The 21,269-nt window shown below is 45.4% G+C and overlaps 1 protein-coding gene across 1 annotated transcript in view; it reads left to right on the plus strand.

The window, feature by feature from the left end:
* Window positions 1-203: 203 nt before the first annotated feature.
* Window positions 204-21,269, plus strand: part of LOC126416368 (pancreatic triacylglycerol lipase-like) — a 247,527-nt gene continuing 226,461 nt past the window's right edge. Inside the window, exon 1 of the mRNA XM_050084048.1 lies at window positions 204-267. Coding sequence (XP_049940005.1) covers window positions 222-267 — 46 coding nt within the window. The 5' untranslated portion in view covers window positions 204-221. The remainder of the gene's footprint in view (window positions 268-21,269) is intronic.

The following is a 21,269-nucleotide window of genomic DNA, read 5'->3' on the forward strand; positions in this document are numbered from 1 at the left end:
CGAGGATCTCACTGAGAGCTCGTGGTGAGTTCTAGAATTTCGATGAGTTCTAGAATTTCACCACAATAATGTTACGGCGTGCCTGCGGATAAAGGGGTGCGCGACCGCAGCGCCACGGACCGTGCCCCCACCACAGACGCCAGTGGGGACGGGGTACCTTAGCGTATCGTAGCTGGCGGCGTGAAGCCAGTGCGCCACGGGACTGGCGCCAGTCGCTACACATGCCGGCCGTCCGCCGATTGCTCGCCGCGCTGCTGGCGCTCGCAGGTAAACTGTTTGACTGATTGGTTTTTATTCGCCACCTCAGTTACTGAATGTGTGTATGCATGTATGTGTGGTTGCGAAGGCCGTATCAAGACAAAACAAAAGAGCTACGTTGTGAGGGAACATTTGAGTGATGGAGGGGCGAGGGGTGATTCCTGTTTGCACGAATATTCTGTCTTGTTTAGCGCTACGTCTAATTAATTCTATTTTCTGTTATGGAAGCCGTGTTATATCCATGTTTATTATCTTAATGGCAATGTAAGTTATCAGTACATGTAGATTGCCGGCCTGTGTGGCCGAGCGGTACTAGGCGCTTCAGTCTGGAACCGCGCGACCGCTACGGTCGCAGGTTCGACTCCCGCCTCGGGCATGGATGTGTGTGATGTCCTTAAGTTGGTTATGTTTAAGTAGTTCTAAGTTCTAGGGGACTGGTGACCTCAGATGTTAAGTCCCATAGTGCTCAGAGCCATTTGATTTAGTACATGTAGATTACTCAATAAATTACTGTTATGGGAAAAAAGCGGTAAAGCGTGTGCCTGGAAACCGAGAGGTCGCGGGTTGGAATCTTGGCCGGACCACGGATTTTTCAGTCTTCGTTTTAATATAGCGTTCACTTGTTAATGATGTGAGGGACTGCCAGAAACGACAAGTGACACGTGGTTCGGACTCCCCATTAGACTGTAGTTCCCCTTCGCCCGTTTGGAGAACTGGGGTATGTTGGGGACACGCAAGTCGACGAAGAGGCGTCCAACAGAAGACTCGCATTAGGCCACTGAGCCACAAAATTGTTATTATCACCTCTTTAAAATGACACAAGTATTTTGAACTTATCGTAACTCTGAGTAATCTTAATTTATTGTCTAAAAATTTCTGACACACGTTTGTCGCAACTTGTTGGCTGAAAAAACCCGCTTTTCAAACTTTTAATTAATTCCACAGATTATATGTCAAATGTTACATCCTGTGCAAAGAAACGTCATGGTTTTTAGAACCAAAATTAGGGTACAAATCACCATTGTTGGCTCTCTCAATCCGATTCTCTGTACAACCATGAAGAGATTTCTTCCATAACTCAGTGTCAGACAGAGCTCTGAAAAATAAGTTTGATGTCTATAACGTCCAGATGACGGTAGTCTCTGGTTGTATTTCGTGGTTTCTCTGATCCTTGGTATCTAACGTATTTGCACCAAATGTATCGCCGCACTGGGCATAATCCATGTAAAGAGCCAAGATATGTATTGTGTTCTAAATTTATAATCATATGATGCTCTTGTTATGTACAGCAAAGGAAAAATATTATAGGGTGACACAGAAAAACGGAAACTTTTCAAACACCCAGTTAAAATAGAAAAAAATTCAATAGAAAACTTTCACTGAGAGCAATTGAACCACCACAACTTGCATTTTAAGAGACAGTAATCCAAATTATTGGTGTTTGAGGATTACATCCTGTAGAACTTCTTGACCATATTCTGAGTCCGAATATAATAGATTTTCTAGAGATCGAAAAGCTTATGTTCAAGAACCAGCACGGTTTCTGAAAGCATCGCTCATGCGAATCCCATTTTGCTCTTTTCTCATAAGTATACTGCGATCTATAGATGAACAGCAACAGACAGATTACATACTCGTATTTCTAGATTTCTGGAAAGCATTTGACATGGTGTTCCACTGGAGACTGTTAACGAAGGTACGAGCATACGGATTAGGTTCCCAGATATGTAAGTGGCTCGAAGACTTCTTAAGTAATAGAATCCAGCTCATTATCCTCGACGGCGAGAGTTCATCAGAGACAAGGTTATTGGCGGGAGTGCCGCAGGGAAATGTGATAGGATTGCTATTATTTTCTATATACATGAATGATCTGGCGGACGGGATGAGCAGCAATCTACAGCTGTTTAGTCCAAATGGTTCAAATGGCGCTAAGAACTATGGGACTTTACACTTGAAGTCATCAGCCCCGTAGACTTAGAACTACTTAAGCCTAACTAACGTAAGGACAACACACACATCCATGTCCGAAGCAGGATTCGAACCTGCGACCGTAGCAGGTGCGCGGTTCCGGACTGAAGCGCCTAGAACCTCTCGGCAACAGCGGCCGGAAGCTGTTTCGTGATGGCGATGTGGTATGAGGGAAGGAGTCGTCTGTAAACGACTGTAGGAGGATACTTAGACCGAATTTCTGGTTGGTGAGATGAATGGCACCTTGACGGTTGGTGGAGTTTTTGCTAGGGCAGAATTTCCCGAACTGCGAGTTTCACGGAAAGTGAACAAGTGCTCTGCAAAAAATAATTAATACAATTTTTTCGACGTTTAGACAAAATTATTTTGTAAAATTTTATTGTGATTATTGTGTTATTATTTATGATTTACAATTGAAGTAATCACTGAATAACACAGGTTTTCCTCATTTTTAAAAATTTTAGTAACCTTCAAACTAAGACAAGGTATTCCATGAAAGTGTATCAAAATTCTCAAAGAGGTCCGCCTGAGGAAAAGTTCGGGAATCACTGTCCTAGGGGTTCACTGGAAGATGGACTGCAAAGTTCGAACTAACATAAAAAGGCTAAAAATGAACAGTAACATAACTGCTATACGGAAACACGCTTACCTTAGGATGAATGTTTGTATGAAAAATCCGTTCTCCGCTCCTTAAGAGCAGAGACTCTGTCAATGAAGCATTCAATGGAGCCTACGATGCTGTGTACGAAATCTCTCCCGATAGAGAGCACTGCATCTGTCGTTAGCCGTGGTACCTCGTAGAAAAATTATATTCTCTACAGAGCAGAGAAAATCGCTCTGCTTCATACGCTGTCACCGTTGCCGGTTTGATAAAGATCGGTTTCTGGACTTTCATTTTATCCCTAAAAGGCTTCTGCAAATTATTTTGGAACGCGAATTGCAGAAGCAGAACAGCACCTGTGAGAGTTACAAACTCGCTCCTCGTGTAGAGTATCTGAAGTTTTGTTCTCAGTCACGCGGAGTGGCGGCGTGGTTTGAAGTGCCATGTCACGGATTGCGCTGCCCCTCCCATCGGGGGTTCGAATCTTCCCTCGGGCATGGGTGTGTGTGTGTGTTGTTCTTAGCTTAAAGTAGTGTATAAGTCTAGGGACCGATGACCACAGCAGTTTGGTCGCATAGGAATTCACACACATTTGAACGTTTTTCTGTTCTCAGCTTATTTACATCAGCGAAGGGATATGTAAGACCTCTGCGACAAGCTTTGTGGAAATTGACTTATAAACGAAGTAAATTTTTCAGAAATAAATAAGCTTGCACGACGAGATACCCTGTGAAATCAAAGTGTTCAACAACCTGAGCCATTATTGTATCACACACTGCTTTTGCTAACAACAGGTTTTGGAATTCGTTTCCATGTGTATCCTCGCAGAACCCAGGAGTTTTCAGCACATATAAATCATGTCAGTAATGCTGTCTCGTATATGCTGCACGGCGTTTTTGAAATGTTCCCCCCTCTGTTGTTCGGTCAATGGCCAACCGCGCATTTTTGGTATTTGCTGTACAATATCTCAACGTGTGGCATAATATTAGAAAATACCGACAACCAAAATTTACTTCGGGCGCAGCCTCTTTTTTGAGTAATTTTTGCAGTTTGTCGAGATTTAAGCTGAATGTACTCCAGCCATTCTAAAAGATGCTATCTATTTTCGTACACAACAAGCTCAGTTCTCAGTTAAAAATTCCATTTTGTTTTGCGAATTACGGGGACTTTCCTGTTCATTATGTCAATTAGCTCGCTGTTCGCTGTGAAGAACTGTGAAAAAAAAGAAGTAAGAACCTCACAAAGGTCAGCAAAAGCCAAAAAACTCAAAAGTCCATACTCAAGAATCGTTCTTTGGGCCGAAATCCGCTTACATGTACGAGCATAACAACGAATAAATAGATATGTCTAAGATGCTCTCTCAGAAGAGTCTGCACATCTGGACGACGACTCATGATGTATAGTACGTTTCTTTAAGCCATTGTGGTAACGTTTTTGTATCATGTTCATGACGACTGAGGAACGTTTAAAACCTTTCTACAAATTTTCCCTTAGACGAAACGTACCTGATAGCCATAGCAAACTGCTAAATCGTTGAAATATCGGTTATGTTATCGACGATAACTGATACAAAATCAGTGGCAGCAATTTATTTTCTTGCTCGGTAATGATAAACCTCCAGTGTACACGAAATGCATGCTCAAGACTACGATAAAATTTCACACAGTCCACAGTGTTAGAGTAAACGTAACAATATTTGTAGATCTGATCATTGTGTCTTTCAGTTGACTGCCTATAACCAACATCCAGTTGTAGTCTAATATCCTGTTCCCCTAAAAGATTGTGCTCTAGCTGTGCAGTTACATTTGATGTGGACCGCTCATGTTTCTTTTATTTTCCGTGTTTAATGTACGAGATCGTCAACGTCTCTTAGTCTCCAAGTCTTTTCGCACCCAGCGTGTTCTTTCTGTCTGTCTGTCTCTTTTTAAAACAAAAAACACGGAAACAATACAATTTGTTTCTGATATTACAGTCACATACTCAATCTACTCTCCTGTAAATGTGTTGGCTGAAATTTATTTCAACTTCCTTACTCGTCATTTTAGTTATCTTGAATAACTTGATTTCCGGCGTCAGGCTCCCTAAGTCCTTAATATGGAGGATATCTTGAAGCGACCGGAAAACAAATTATTTTTCCTAAACCTCAGCGTTGAATTATCACACATTTTGACTTCTTCCTGTATGCTGTCACATCTTCAAATTCACAACTGCATATCGAATCTTCCTGCGTGACGAATAGTAAAAGCTGGTCACAGTATTGGTAACTTAAAAACAACAAATAAGAAATTGGCTCTGAGCACTATGGGACTTAACATCCGAGGTCATCAGTCCCCTAGAACTTAGAACTAATTAAACCTAACTAACCTAAGGACATCACACACATCCATGCCCGAGGCAGGATTCGAACCTGCGACCGTTGCGGTCACGCGGTTCCAGACTGAAGCGCCTAGAACCGCACGGCCACACTGGCCAGCCAACAAATAAGAGAAAACTTCCGCCTATCGTTGCTGACCAGGCTCTTGTTGTTATTGCAGTCCCATAAATATAACAGCTCGCAGAGATCAATGACACAACAGATATTATAAGTTAGAGAATATTGTTGATATGACTATGTTGGTTCATAAGTTCATAGCGTTTTCGTTTTGCTTGTGGGTATTCCGGTTGCAATGGGTTTATTTATCGTTTGTCAGTTTTTATTTGTGGTTCACTGTTGCTATTTGAGTTTACATACCGCCCTTTTGTCATTTGGAGTTAGTGAGTGGAGCTGTGGACGCTAGAAACTGGAGCGCCAAGTGGAGAAATCGGAACATTACCGACACATTCTTCTGTTTGAGTTCAGCAGTGGGGTGACAGCAGCGCCGTGTATGGGGATAATGCCATTGGACACAGTACGGAAAGAAAATGGTTTTCTCGTTTTAAGGAGGATCGTTTTGACATTAGTGACTCTACACGTTCAGGAAGACATTTGGGGTTTCACGAAAATCGTTTGAACACATTAATTCACAATGATCCACGTAACTGTACTCCAGAACTGTAAGATGTTATTGCAGCATCGTGCGCCATTTTCATGCAGTGAGGAAGGTCCAAAGACCGGGCATGTGGGTATCGCATGCTCTATGCCAAAACCACTCGAGCGTATGGGTATCACATGCTCTAAGCAAGTGGCCGTATGTGCTTCTCTGCTTGCTCATCAACTGGGTCATGAACAACATCGACCATTCCTATCTAGCTATCCATTATCGGTACTGGTGGTGAGAAATGGTGTCTTTAGGCTAACATAAGGAAAGAAAGAGGAATGGTTGAGCTCAAAGAAAGCAGCAACTATCCGTACGAAGACTGAATGCATCCATAAAAGATAATGTTATGCATCACGTCTACATTCACGTCTACACCTACGTGATTACTCTGCTATTCACAATAAAGTGCCTGGCAGAGGGTTCAATGAACCACCTTGAAGCCGGCCGCGGTGGCCGAGCGGTTCTATGCGCTTCCGTCCGGAACCGCGTGACTGCTACGGTCGCAGGTTCGAATCCTTCCTCGGGCATGGATATGTGTGATGTCCTTAGGTTAGTTAGGTTTAAGTAGTTCTAAGTTCCAGGGGACTGATGACCTTCGATGTTAAGTCCCATAGCGCTCAGAGCCATTTAAATTATTTTGAACCACCTTCTAGCCGTATCTCTACCGTTCCACTCTCGAACGGCGCCCGGGAGAAACGAGCACTTAAATTTTTCTGTGCGAGCCCTGATTTCTCTTATTTTATTGTGATGATCATTTCTTCCTATGTAGGTGGGTGCCAACAGAATGTTCCAGCAATCGTCGGAGAAAACTGGTGATTGAAATTTCATGAGAAGACCCCCTCGCAACGAAAAACGCCTTTGTTTTTATGATTGTCACTCCAATTTACGAATCATGTCTGTGGCACTATCTCCCCTACTTCGCGATAATACAAAACGAGTTGCCCTTCTTTGTACATTTTCGATGTCATCCGTCAGTCCCACCTGATGCGGATCCCACACCGCACAGCAATACTCCAGAATAGTGCTGACAAGCCTGGTGTAAGCAGTCTCTTTAGTAGACATGTTGCACCTTCTAAGTGTTCTGCCAATGAATCGGAGTCTGGTTGGCTCTATTCACAACATTATCTGTGTGATCGTTCCAATTTAGGATATTTGTAATAGTAACCTCTAAGTATTTAGTTGAATTTAAAGCCTTGAAATTTTTGTGACTTATCGCGTAATCTAAATTAGCGAATTTCTTTTAGTACTGATGTGAATAGCATCACACTTTTCTTTACTCAGGGTCAATTGCCACTTTTCGTACCAGACAGATATCTTATCTAAATCATTTGGCAATTCGTTTTGGTCATCTAATGACTTTACAAGATGGTAAATCACAGCGTCATCTGCAAACAATCTAAGACGGCTGCTTAGATTGTCTCCTATGTCGTTAACATAGATCAGGAACAATAGAGGGCCTATAACACTTCCTTGGGGAAAGCCGGATATTATTTCTGTTTTACGTGATGACTCTCCGTCTATTACTGCGAACTGTGACCTTAGGAAACCACGAATCCAGTCGCACAACTGAGGCGATATTCCATAGGCTTGCAGTTTGGTTAGACGCTTGTGGGGAACGGTGTCAAAAGCGTTCTGGAAATCTAAAAATATGGAATCAATTTGACATCCCTTGTCGATAGCACTCATTACTTCTTGAGTATAAAGAGCTAGTCGTGTTTCGCAAGAACGATATTTTCTGAATCCGTGCTGACTACGTGTCAATAAATCGTTTTCTTCGAGGTACTTCATAATGTTTGAAGTTCGCCCCCGGTAGCTGAGAGGTCAGCGCGACAGAATGTCAATCCTAAGGGCCGGGGTTCGATTCCCGGCTGGGTCGGATATTTTCTCCACTCAGGGACTGGGTGTTGTGCTGTCCTACTCATCATCATTTCATCCCCATCAACGCGCAAGTCGCCGAAGTAACGTCAAATCGAAAGACTTGTACCCGGCGAACGGTCTACCTGACGGGAGGCCCTGGTCACACGACATTTACAGTTTTATAATGTTCGAATACAGTATAAGTTCCAAAACCCTACTACAAATCGACATTACTGATATGGGAATGTAATGGACACTGCTTTTAACAACAGCTTTCCCTCCAGCCTCCAAGCAGTTCTCCCAGTGTATGACGTTCATTTGCAGCAGCGTTCTCATGATCTCTGCTGTGTGGCTGGGTTCCCTTCCGGTCACCACAGCCGTCAGTTACCCTAGAGGAGATACGTAGTAAGAGCCACCGGTCTGTGAATCGCGTTAACTTTGCCCTGTGTATAATTGTGCCTGTAATTAAACTGTTTGTGTGTCGTATGTTATGAAGCGGCTGTTGGCACCGGCCTAGGATTTGCCTGTGCGATTGTCAGAAGCCGCTTACAAGCCACATTCTGCCTGGCCAGTATACCAGACCAGCGGTTGGTTAACCTAGCTCTGGATTGCGATATGAGTACGTGTGATTCCAGCGGAATACGAACTACAGCAGTGTCCCGTAACGCCCCTAATACCTTAATAGCGGGAAATGCGTGGCTTGATATTGGGCTTCTATTGACTAAAGCTCTATGTTTTCACTAATTGGTGCTTGTTAGCTGCAACTTTTATGCCTTTTATGCCCTCAGGTGCTTCAATGAACCCTCTGCCAGGCACTTAAATGTCATTTGCAGAGTATCCATGTAGAAATAGATGTAGATTTAATTGTATTACTATACACTTAGAGTCGGTCCGGGATCTTCTTGTCACGAAGTATACCAGTCACTGTCCGGCATTGATGCCTGGCGTTGTTAACGCGGTTTGTTATTTCACGGTTCTCTCGTTTCTGAAATCACATGCTGCGTTGGCAGTGCGTGGCTTAAATGGCGGGCAAAGACTGGAGTGCTCTGTTATAAGAAGATCCCGGGCCAACTCAAATCGAAAGTACACCGCTCTGCATTCCGCCCAGTTGCCTTGTATGGTGCAGAATGTTGCCCCGCAACAAAAGAAACAGGATGAATTGCTATAATGGAATGTAAAATGTTTCGGTGAACACCTATCCTGAAAGTTCGTGATCATGCGACCAGTCACGGAATTCGCAGGCGGTTCGGAGTGACACCTGGCGTTGAGAGGATGAGGAAAAGCTTTCTACTGCGGTGTGGACACGTACTTCGAACACACAGCAAAAGGCAAGTTTCCGTTGAAAGTCGAAGGTAAACGATCTTTTCGCAAAGCGAGGTAACGTTGGTTGGGTACTTAGATACCTTCCATGTACTCGTATAGTGACGTGACAGATGTCATGGGATACCAATATATACACATACAAATAGCGATAGTGTTGCGTAAACGAGGTACAAAAGAACAGTACATTGGCGTAGATGTCATCTGTACTCAGATCATTCATGTGAAAACGTGTCCGATGTGATTATAGCCGCACGACGGCAATTAACACACTTCGAACGCTGAACAGTAGTTGAAGGTAGACAAATGGGACATTCCGTTTCGGAAATCGTTGGGGAATTCAATATCAGAGATCCACAGTATCAAGAGCGTCCGGAGAATACCAAGTTTCGGGCATTACCTCTCACCAAGGGCAACGCAGTGCCCAACTGCCTTCACTTAACGACCGAAAGCAGCGGCACTAGTGTAGAGTTGTCAGTGCTAACAGACAAGTAACACTGCTTGAAATAACCACAGAAATCAATATGGGACGTAAGAAGAACGTATAAGTTAGGAAAGTGCACCGAAATACTGCGTTAATGGGCTATGGTAGCAGACGACCGACGTAAGTGCCTTTGCTAACAGCACGACATCGCCTGCAGTACATCTCCTGGGCTCGTGACCATGTCGGTTCGACCCTAGATAGCTGGAAAACCGTGGCCTAGTCAGATGAGTCTCGATTTCAGTTGGTAAGACCTGATTGTAGAGTTCGAGTGTGGCGCAGATCCCACGAAACAATGGACCAAGGTTGTCAACAGAACACTGTGCAAGCTGGTGTGGCTTTATAATGGTGTGGGCAGGGTTTACATGCAATGGACAGGGTCCTCTGATTCAAGTGTGCCGGCCGGAATGGCCGTGCGGTTCTAGGCGCTACAGTCTGGAACCGAGCGACCGCTACGGTCGCAGGTTCGAATCCTGCCTCGGGCATGGATGTGCGTGATGTCCTTAGGTTAGTTAGGTTTAATTAGTTCTAGGTGACTGATGACCTCAGAAGTTAAGTCGCATAGTGCTCAGAGCCATTTGATTCAAGTGAACCGATCATTGACTGAAAATAGTTATGTTCGGCTACTGGGAGACCATCTGCAGCTATTCGTGGACTTCATGATCCCAAACAACGACGGAATTTTTATGGATGACAATGCGCCATGTCACCGGGCCACAATTGTTCGCGATTGGCTTGAAGAACATTCTGGGGCGAATGATTTGGCCATCCAGATCGCCCGACATGAATTTCATCGAAGATATATGGGACATAATCGAGAGGTCAGTTCGTGAACAAAATCCTGCACCGGCAACATTTTCGCAGTTGTAGACGGCTATAGAGACAAGGTGATTCAGTATTTCTGCAGGGGACTTCCAATGATTTGTTGAGCCGATGCCCCGTAGAGTTTATGCACTGCGCCGGGAAAAAGGACGTCCGATATGATATTAGGAGGTATTCCATGACTTTTATCAACTCAGTGTATTTGTATGCTGCATTGTAATCGTAGTCACTAGAGCTGCTTTTTTATATCTTTCTTATTTCCTGCTACCGGTTTCGAGCGTGACTCATTTTTAAGCGCTATCTGAACATAATGAAGGCAATGAGATCGTAAATGCTATTTTTCAAATGGGATGTCCTTCTGTTTTATTATTTTCGTACATGGTGGTGACATTATTCTTATAAATCTCAAGATAGCGTGCTCCACCCTGACGAAGGTCAAGACAGACTGCTGAGGAAGAAGATTAGCATACGTTTGTCCTTTCATGCGTTCATAGCCTTACGGACCACACTGCTACGTACTTCGAGTCATAGTCCACTCTTGTGAGATCAAAGGCTGTCGCAACCGGAATCAATTTCCATGAAATTCTTCCTTCTTGTTTATTACGTCACGTTGTAAGATGCGACAACAAAATTTCCACCTCTGTTGCAAGCGGCCTTCATCAACGCAGTTTAATAACAGAATCATTGGTTCATCATTTTTGTTATACCGGAGCCAAGGTAGTCTCTGAGGGCCGGCATCCCATGTAACACCACAGAGGACGAGGTTGTCTATGCCCAAGGCGTACCCAAAAGCACCATAGTAAAGGTTGGTTGGTTGGTTTGGGGAAGGAGACCAGACAGCGGGGTCATCGGTCTCATCGGATTAGGGAAGGATGGGGAAGCAAGTCGGCCGTGCCCTTTCAGAGGAACTATCCCGGCATTTGCCTGGAGTGATTTAGGGGAATCACGGAAAACCTAAATCAGGATGGCCGGACGCGGGATTGAACCGTCGTCCTTCCGAATGCGAGCACCATAGTAAACACCGGCTATTTACGTACAAGGTAATGGAAACAGGCATTCCGAGCACTACTTCCTACAGGGGGAGCTCGAGCCACGGCCTGCAGGAAGTATCACTACGCCAAAACCTGATTGGCTGGAGACAGCTATTTCGGGGCTAGAACCAGGCCCGAAGTTGAGTTCACGCCGGATGCCGACCTCGTGTACTGCGACCGTTGAAGATTACGTCTTCGTCTCGGAATTGGACTGTATGAGTATGTTACCGCGAACCTTTGTGGAAAAATAGAAGTGAACTTTTGTTTGCCTCAATTAGGAAACTTTTATCGTTATTGTTACTTTTCGTTTCTATGTTCAGTCATCAACATTGTGTACTTACATCAATAAAGTTGTGTTTGTGTAAAATTGCGAATTGTCAGTCACAACAATTTTATACTATGACGTGGTCTCCAATACGGAAAAAAGTGATGAAACAACTGCATACGTGTTCACTAACAAACACGTCTGGTATAAGAATCAAACATGCAACTGAAATTCATTTGACTTTAATTCGCAGAACAAAGTCTTTGTCCCCAGATTCGTTCAGCGACAACATGAACTCGACGACTTTCACGCAACTTCTTTATTTTACAGAGACGCAACAAAATACAGGGGTACAGACAGACGGTCTTCCGAAAAGAAATTCGAAAAATGCTGATGAAGCAAAGGCTGTTGCATTCTTGGTTCAAAAGAGAAAGCGAAAATTAGGGCAGCCAAATGTTAATAGAATTCGTGCATCTGTAAAAAGATTGTTGCGCGAAGCAAACAACTGCCACAGTCATACCTTAGCAATAGATCTGTCGAGAATCTGAGAAAGTTCCGGTCCTATGCAAAATCGCTAAGTGTATCTAAGTCTTCTATCCTGTCGCTTGTTGACCAGTTTGATGTGGCAACAGATGGCAAAAAAGACGAGATTTTAAATTTCACATTTAAGAAATTGTTCACGCAGGAAAATCATGCGAACATACCATCGTTTACAGACTCTGGTATGGAGGACATTGTAATAATCATCCCTGATGTAGAATGAAGACTGAAAGAGTTGAAAGAAAATAACTCACCAGATCCGGATGAAATCCCAATTCGATTGTACAAAAAGTACCATACGGCAATGGCCCCTTATTTAGCTTGCATTTATCGCGAATCATTCGCCCCGTGGAGGGTTTCAAGCGACTGAAAAAAAGCGCAGGTGACTCTTGTACATAAGAAGGGTAAAAGAACGGACCCACAAAATTAAAGATCAATATCTTTAACACCAGTAGGCTGCAGAATCCTTGAACATATTGTCAGTTGTTGTCTTCTTCAGTCCGAAGACTGGTTCGATGCAGCTCTCCGTGTTACTCTATCCTGTGAAAACCTTATCTCTCAGTAACTACAGGGTTATTACAAATGATTGAAGCGATTTCACAGCTCTACAATAACTTTATTATTTGAGATATTTTCACAATGCTTTGCACACACATACAAAAACTCAAAAAGTTTTTTTAGGCATTCACAAATGTTCGATATATGCCCCTTTAGTGATTCGGCAGACATCAAGCCGATAATCAAGTTCCTCCCACACTCGGCGCAGCATGTCCCCATCAATGAGTTCGAAAGCATCGTTGATGCGAGCTCGCAGTTCTGGCACGTTTCTTGGTAGAGGTGGTTTAAACACTGAATCTTTCACATAACCCCACAGAAAGAAATCGCATGGGGTTAAGTCGGGAGAGCGTGGAGGCCATGACATGAATTGCTGATCATGATCTCCACCACGACCGACCCATCGGTTTTCCAATCTGCTGTTTAAGAAATGCCGAACATCATGATGGAAGTGCGGTGGAGCACCATCCTGTTGAAAGATGAAGTCGGCGTTGTCGGTCTCCAGTTGTGGCATGAGCCAGTTTTCCAGCATGTCCAGATACACGTGTCCTGTAACGTTTTTTTCGCAGAAGAAAAAGGGGCCGTAAACTTTAAACCGTGAGATTGCACAAAACACGTTAACTTTTGGTGAATTGCGAATTTGCTGCACGAATGCGTGAGGATTCTCTACCGCCCAGATTCGCACACTGTGTCTGATCACTTCACCATTAAGAAAAAATGTTGCTTCATCACTGAAAACAAGTTTCGCACTGAACGCATCCTCTTCCATGAGCTGTTGCAACCGCGCCGAAAATTCAAAGCGTTTGACTTTGTCATCGGGTGTCAGGGCTTGTAGCAATTGTAAACGGTAAGGATTCTGCTTTAGCCTTTTCCGTAAGATTTTCCAAACCGTCGGCTGTGGTACGTTTAGCTCCCTGCTTGCTTTATTCGTCGACTTCCGCGGGCTACGCGTGAAACTTGCCCGCACGCGTTCAACCGTTTCTTCGCTCACTGCAGGCCGACCCGTTGATTTCCCCTTACAGAGGCATCCAGAAGCTTTAAACTGCGCATACCATCGCCGAATGGAGTTAGCAGTTGGTGGATCTTTGTTGAACTTCGTCCTGAAGTGTCGTTGCACTGTTATGACTGACTGATGTGAGTGCATTTCAAGCACGACATACGCTTTCTCGGCTCCTGTCGCCAATTTGTCTCACTGCGCTCTCGAGCGCTCTGGCGGCAGAAACCTGAAGTGCGGCTTCAGCCGAACAAAACTTTATGAGTTTTTCTACGTATTTGTAGTGTGTCGTGACCATATGTCAATGAATGGAGCTACAGTGAATTTATGAAATCGCTTCAATCATTTGTAATAGCTCAGTATTTTAACTTAAGTCCTTCTTAAGCTGCTTACAGTATTCATCTATTGATCATCCTAACGTTTTTTACCTCCCACATTACCCTCCAGTACTAAATTTGTGATCCTTTGATGTCGCAGAATGTGTCCTACTGACCAAATCTTTCTTCTACTCAGATTCTGCTACAAATTTCTTTTCTCCTCAGTTATATTCAGTGTCTCCCCAATAGTTATGTGATCTACCCATATAATCTTTAGAATATTTCCTTGAGAGGGAAAAGTTTCTGTCCAAAAATCAGCACGGTTTTAGAAAGCATCGCTTGTGCGAAAATTAGCTTGCACTTTTCTCACATTGTATACTGCGAACCATGCATGAAGGGCAACAGATGGATTCCATATTCCTAGATTTCCGTAAGGCATTTGAAACGGAGCCACACTCGCGACTGTTAACGAAGGTACGAGCATACGGAATAGGTTCCCAGATATGTGACTGGTTTGAAGACTTCTTAAGTACGGGCGGTATTTCAAAACTAAGGTCCGTCTGGTCGTAAAAAAATAAGATTAGGTGAAAAGTTTTTCATAGACAATAATATTTTACTATATATCTTCTTTTCCACATAATCGCCGTTTATAGCAACACACTGTCTGTTACGCTGCACCAGATCAACGAAAAGATTGAATCTTATCGAAGGTTTTGGCAACGGCGTGAGAGCGTGCGTTGTCGCGGAGGAAGATTATGGCAGGCGGCAGTTTCCCGTTGAGTGATTATAGGAGGATAGAAGATGAATTGACAAAGTTTCTACTTGATGTGGTGAACAGCAGATAGCTTTAAATGTAGAGAAATGTAAGTTAATGCAAATGCGTAGGAACAAAAAAAACCTAAATGTTCTAGTACAGTGTACTGCTTGATATAACCATGACGATTAAATACCTGTAAGCAACGTTCCGAAGCATATGAAATGGAACGAGCATTGTACGTTTTGGTAGGCAGGCCGAATGGTCGACTTCGTTTAGTGGGAGAAAATAGGAAAGTGTAATTCATCTGTAAAGGAGACGTATTTTTGAGTACTGTTAAAGTGTTTGGGATACTCACCAGATCGGATTTAAGGAAGACATTGTAGCATTTCAGAGGTGGCTGCTGGATTTGTTACCGGCAGATCCGAACAACCCACAAGTACACTACTGGCCATTAAAATTGCTACACCACGAAGATGACGTGCTACAGACGCGAAATTTAACCGACAGGAAGAATATGTTGTGAAATGCAAATGATTAGCTTTTCATAGCATTCACACAAGGCTGGCGCCGGTGGCGACACCTACAACGTGCTGACATGAGGACAGTTTTCAACCGATTTCTAATACACAAACAGCAGTTGGCCGGCGTTGCCTGGTGAAACGTTGTTGTGATGCCTCGTCTAAGGAGGAGAAATGCGTACCATCACGTTTCCGACTTTGATAAAGGTCGGATTGTAGCCTATCGCGATTGCGGTTTATCGTATCGCGTCATTGCTGCTGGCGTTGGTCGAGATCCAACGACTGTTAGCAGAATATGGAATCGGTGGGTTCAGGAGGGTAATACGGAACGCCGTGCTGGATCCCAACGGCCTCGTATCACTAGCACTCGAGATGACAGGCATCTTATCCGCATGGCTGTAACGGATCGTGCAGCCACGTCTCGATCCCTGAGTCAACAGATGGGGACGTTTGCAAGACAACAACCATCTGCACGAACAGTTCGACGACGTTTGCAGCAGCATGGACTATCACCTCGGAGACCATGGATGCGGTTACTCTTGACGCTGCATCACAGGCAGGAGCGCCTGCGATGGTGTACTCACCGACGAACCTGGGTGCACGAATTGCAAAACGTCATTTTTTCGGATGAATACAAGTTCTGTTTGCAGCATCATGATGGTCACATCTGTGTTTGGCGACTTCGCGGTGAACGCACATTGGAAGTATGTATTCGTCATCGCCATACCGCCGTATCACCCGGCGTGATGGTATGGGGTGCCATTGGTTACACGTCTCGGTCACCTCTTGTTCGCTTTGAAGGCACTTTGAACAGTGGACGTTACATGTCAGATGTGTTACGACCCGTGGCGCTACCCTTCATTCGATCCCTGCAAAACCCTACATTTCAGCAGGATAATGCACGACCGCATGTTGCAGGTCCTGTACAGGCCTTTCTGGATACAGAAAATGTTCGACTGCTGCCCTGTCCAGTACATTCTCTAGATCTCTCACCAACTGCAAACGTCTGGTCAATGGTGACCTAGTACCTGGCTCGTCACAATACGCCAGTCACTACTCTTGATGAACTGTGGTATCGTGTTGAAGCTGCATGGGCAGCTGTACCTGTACACGCCATCCAAGCTCTGTTTGACTCAATGCCCAGGCGTATCAAGGCCGTCATTACGGCCAGAGGTGGTTGTTCTGGGTACTGATTTCTCAGGATCTATCCACCCAAATTGTGTGAAACTGTAATCACACGTCAGTTCTCGTATAATATATTTTTCCAATGAATACCTGTTTATCACCTGCATTTCTTCTTGGTGTAGCAAGTTTAATGGCCAGTAGTGTAGTTTTGTGACGGATAACGTCCACTAACTAATTCTACAAAGTTTGTAACGAGAACACTAGTCATCTTACTTTTGAAACTTTTTCAGAATTGTCTTTTGAAGCAACTGATATATTTCAATCGACGAAAAATACCTCACTTCTGACGACTAAGTCCACTTAAAAGACGATGTTTTAATTGCTTTTAATGTAATTTAAACGTCGGTAGAGACATATAGATAACTTTCATAATACTTTGCCAGGACGAAATCCAATCATCTTTTTTAATCCTCTCATAAAACTGAGTCTTTGATATATAGGATCATTCACGAAGGTATACAGATATTTTAATATGTTAGTCTAAAAGTAAAAAAAGTCTAATCCCATGTCAGTTCTAGTATAAAATATTTGTTCGATGAATACCCGTTTATCATCTGCATTTCTTCTTGGTGTAGCAGTTTTAATTGCCAGTAGTGTATTACGGATATGCTTCGGGAAATCAAACAGGAATCCCTGGAGGGAAGGGACGCTTTTTTTGAGGAGCACTATTGAGAAAATTTATAGATCCGGCATTTGAGGCTGACTGCAGAACGATTCTACTGCCATCAACGTACATTTCGCACAAGGACCATAAAAATAAGAGTGGAGAGATTTGGGCTCTTGCGGAAGCATATCGACATTCGTTTCTCCCTCGTTCTATTTGCGAGAGGAACAGGAAAGGAAATGACTACTAGTGCTACAGGGTATCCCTGCGACGCACCATACGTGGGTTGCGGAGTAGGGTACACTCATGTTCAGAGAAAACAGAACACCTTGAACAACTAGAGGTAGGACTTTCACATTCACAGGACTTGTCCTTTAGTATGTTCTGCAAAAATGATTAGCATTACAGTCACCTCAGTTCAGCATGTGTCATGTTGCCTAATAGGCAGAGGATCCGCCTTAGGCCCTGATAACTTGTTCCATGCGTGATGGCATCGAAGTGTATAAGGCGCGAATGGCGTGCTACGGTATAGCCATCCGTGCTGCATTCACCTGGTTCCAAAGCTCATCTGTGGTGATTGGCATTGAGTCACAGCGCTGCACCCGTCGTTTCGTCATATTCTACACATTTTCGATTGGACAAGTCCGGTGATCTGGTGGATCAGGCTTAAAGGCTGACATCCTGTGACACCAGGGAGGCACGTGTTTATGCAGCGACATGTGGTCGTGCATTGTCTTGTTGAAAAATGGCATCTACACTCCTGGAAATGGAAAAAAGAACACATTGACACCGTTGTGTCAGACCCATCATACTTGCTCCGGACACTGCGAGGGGACTGTACAAGCAATGATCACACGCACGGCACAGCGGACACACCAGGAACCGCGGTGTTGGTCGTCGAATGGCGCTAGCTGCGCAGCATTTGTGCACCGCCGCCGTCAGTGTCAGCCAGTTTGCCGTGGCATACGGAGCTCCATCGCAGTCTTTAACACTGGTAGCATGCCGCGACAGCGTGGACGTGAACCGTAGTGCAGTTGACGGACTTTGAGCGAGGGCGTTTAGTGGGCATGCGGGAGGCCGGGTGGACGTACCGCCGAATTGCTCAACACGTGGGGCGTGAGGTCTCCACAGTACATCGATGTTGTCGCCAGTGGTCGGCGGAAGGTGCACGTGCCCGTCGACCTGGGACCGGACCGCAGCGACGCACGGATGCACGCCAAGACCGTAGGATCCTACGCAGTGCCGTAGGGGACCGCACCGCCACTTCCCAGCAAATTAGGGACACTGTTGCTCCTGGGGTATCGGCGAGGACCATTCGCAACCGTCTCCATGAAGCTGGGCTACGGTCCCGCACACCGTTAGGCCGTCTTCCGCTCACGCCCCAACATCGTGCAGCCCGCCTCCAGTGGTGTCGCGACAGGCGTGAATGGAGGGACGAATGGAGACGTGTCGTCTTCAGCGATGAGAGTCGCTTCTGCCTTGGTGCCAATGATGGTCGTATGCGTGTTTGGCGCCGTGCAGGTGAGCGCCACAATCAGGACTGCATACGACCGAGGCACACAGGGCCAACACCCGGCATCATGGTGTGGGGAGCGATCTCCTACACTGGCCGTACACCACTGGTGATCGTCGAGGGGACACTGAATAGTGCACGGTACATCCAAACCGTCATCGAACCCATCGTTCTACCATTCCTAGACCGGCAAGGGAACTTGCTGTTCCAACAGGACAATGCACGTCCGCATGTATCCCGTGCCACCCAACGTGCTCTAGAAGGTGTAAGTCAACTACCCTGGCCAGCAAGATCTCCGGATCTGTCCCCCATTGAGCATGTTTGGGACTGGATGAAGCGTCGTCTCACGCGGTCTGCACGTCCAGCACGAACGCTGGTCCAACTGAGGCGCCAGGTGGAAATGGCATGGCAAGCCGTTCCACAGGACTACATCCAGCATCTCTACGATCGTCTCCATGGTAGAATAGCAGCCTGCATTGCTGCGAAGGGTGGATATACACTGTACTAGTGCCGACATTGTGCATGCTCTGTTGCCTGTGTCTATGTGCCTGTGGTTCTGTCAGTGTGATCATGTGATGTATCTGACCCCAGGAATGTGTCAATAAAGTTTCCCCTTCCTGGGACAATGAATTCACGGTGTTCTTATTTCAATTTCCAGGAGTGTAGGTGTTGTGCAGAAAGGATGTGGCTACAGGTTGCAGGATATCATTCACGTAGGCCACACTGGTCGCAGTGCCCTGGGCACACATCAGCTGTGATTTATGGTTGTAACCAATAGCACCCCAGGCCATAAGGCGTTGATTTGGCGCTGTATGTCTTGTGCGAATGCAGTCACTGTGATGCCCTCCCCCTATCTGCGATTTTCAAGCAAACAGAACCTGCATTCATCTGAAAACACTATCTGATGCCATTCCTGTCTCCACACGCCATTGCCGTCTAACATGTTTCTGCACATTCGTCAAAGGTAGGCGGAGAAGTGGACGACGCGCACGTAACCGATGCCGTAATAAGCGGGGACGGACTGTCACTCTTGATATTGTACGATGTGTTACATTGTTCCACTGTTGCGCCAGAGCCGAGAAGGACCCAGAGCTGTCCTGCAATGCCATTCGGATGAGGTGTTGATTTTCTCATTGGGTGGTCTGGGTGGTGGGACCTCACCCATCTCGTCATGTTCTGTGGCCCTCCGTGAACCAGTATGCTGCACACACCCGTCGCCCTGCCGAAACACTTCGTCCTACACGTGCAGCAGTTTTTTGGATTGATTCATCACATTCACTCATGCCAATAATGCGCCCTCTCTCAAACTCACTGATTTGACGGTACGGTTCGCGCCTACTTCTGCGAGACATCCTGCACGTCTGCTCAAGTCACACTGGTTTATTACCTTCCGTTCATAGCGACAAAGGGAGCCGGATTGGCGTTGTTTGGGGGAGGAGACCAGACAGCGAGGTCATCGGTCTCATCGGATTAGGGAAGGACTGGGAAGGAAGTTGGCCGTGCCCTTTCAAAGGAACCATCCCGGCATTTGCCTGGAGCGATTTAGAGAAATCACGGAAAACCTAAATTAGGATGGGCGGACGCGGGATTGAACCGTCGCCCTCCCGAATGCGAGTTCAGTGTGCTATCCACTGCGCCACCTCGCTCGGTCGAGAGCCGGAGGCATATCTTACCAGTACGTGGTGTTGCGCCGCAATATCGATGTTGACCTTGAACCCTGAGGGCCGACATGGTTAAAACGCTAATCATTCTGCAGAACATACTAATGTACATGTCGTGTGAATATAACGTCCCACCTGCAGGGTGGTCGGAAATTCCCGTTACAAATTTCTAGGACATGTAGAGGGTGGTGACTACATAACATTTTTAATAGGAATCCATGTCCGGAAACGTATCGATTCCGTTCTACGACAGTTTCAATGCAGATGATTATCTCATCCCACCCACGTGAGGAATGTACTTTAGGCGTGACCCAGTACAACTGTTGCAATCCATTAGAAAAGAATAGCGACTCGTTCCATTATTACTTACGCATTTGCATTACAACGTACACCTTATGGTTTACATAAGTCAACAGCAACAAGAACCCAGCATCTACGGCACCAGTCGCAACGTACCGATGCATTACAACAGCGGCTCGATGTGGCGAGTACCAACGTTGTTACACACACTGTACCTCCGAGGCATGTTCTGGCACACTCTCTTCATCCCACCTGGTGTCTCTTCAATGTCTTGTGCAGCGGCCAGAACTCGTGCCAGCAGATCTTCCTCTGTCTCTACAGGTCTCTCATAAATTAGGCTCTTCATACGACCCCACCGGGGTCCACCATAGGGGTTAAATCCGGCGATCGTGGCGGCCACGCGGTTGGACCACCACAGCCTATCCATCTTTCACCCTACCGTCTGTTGAAGATATCTCCGGACAGCCAGTGAAAAGTGAGGTGGTGCTCCATCATGCTGAAACCACATTTTCTGACGGACATTCAATGGCACAGCTTCCAAGAACGGGTCCATTAGTGTCGTAGGAAGACGAAGTATGTGGGACCCGTGAACTTGGATGGAAGGAGGTATGGTCCAATCATAAGACCGTCCAGAATACCTGCCCACACGTTAATTCCAAACCTGTCTTGAAATCACTGAACATGTGTGGCATGAGGGTTTTCGTC

The sequence above is a fragment of the Schistocerca serialis genome, chromosome 8 (assembly GCF_023864345.2).
Source record: "Schistocerca serialis cubense isolate TAMUIC-IGC-003099 chromosome 8, iqSchSeri2.2, whole genome shotgun sequence".
NCBI lineage: Eukaryota > Metazoa > Arthropoda > Insecta > Orthoptera > Acrididae > Schistocerca > Schistocerca serialis.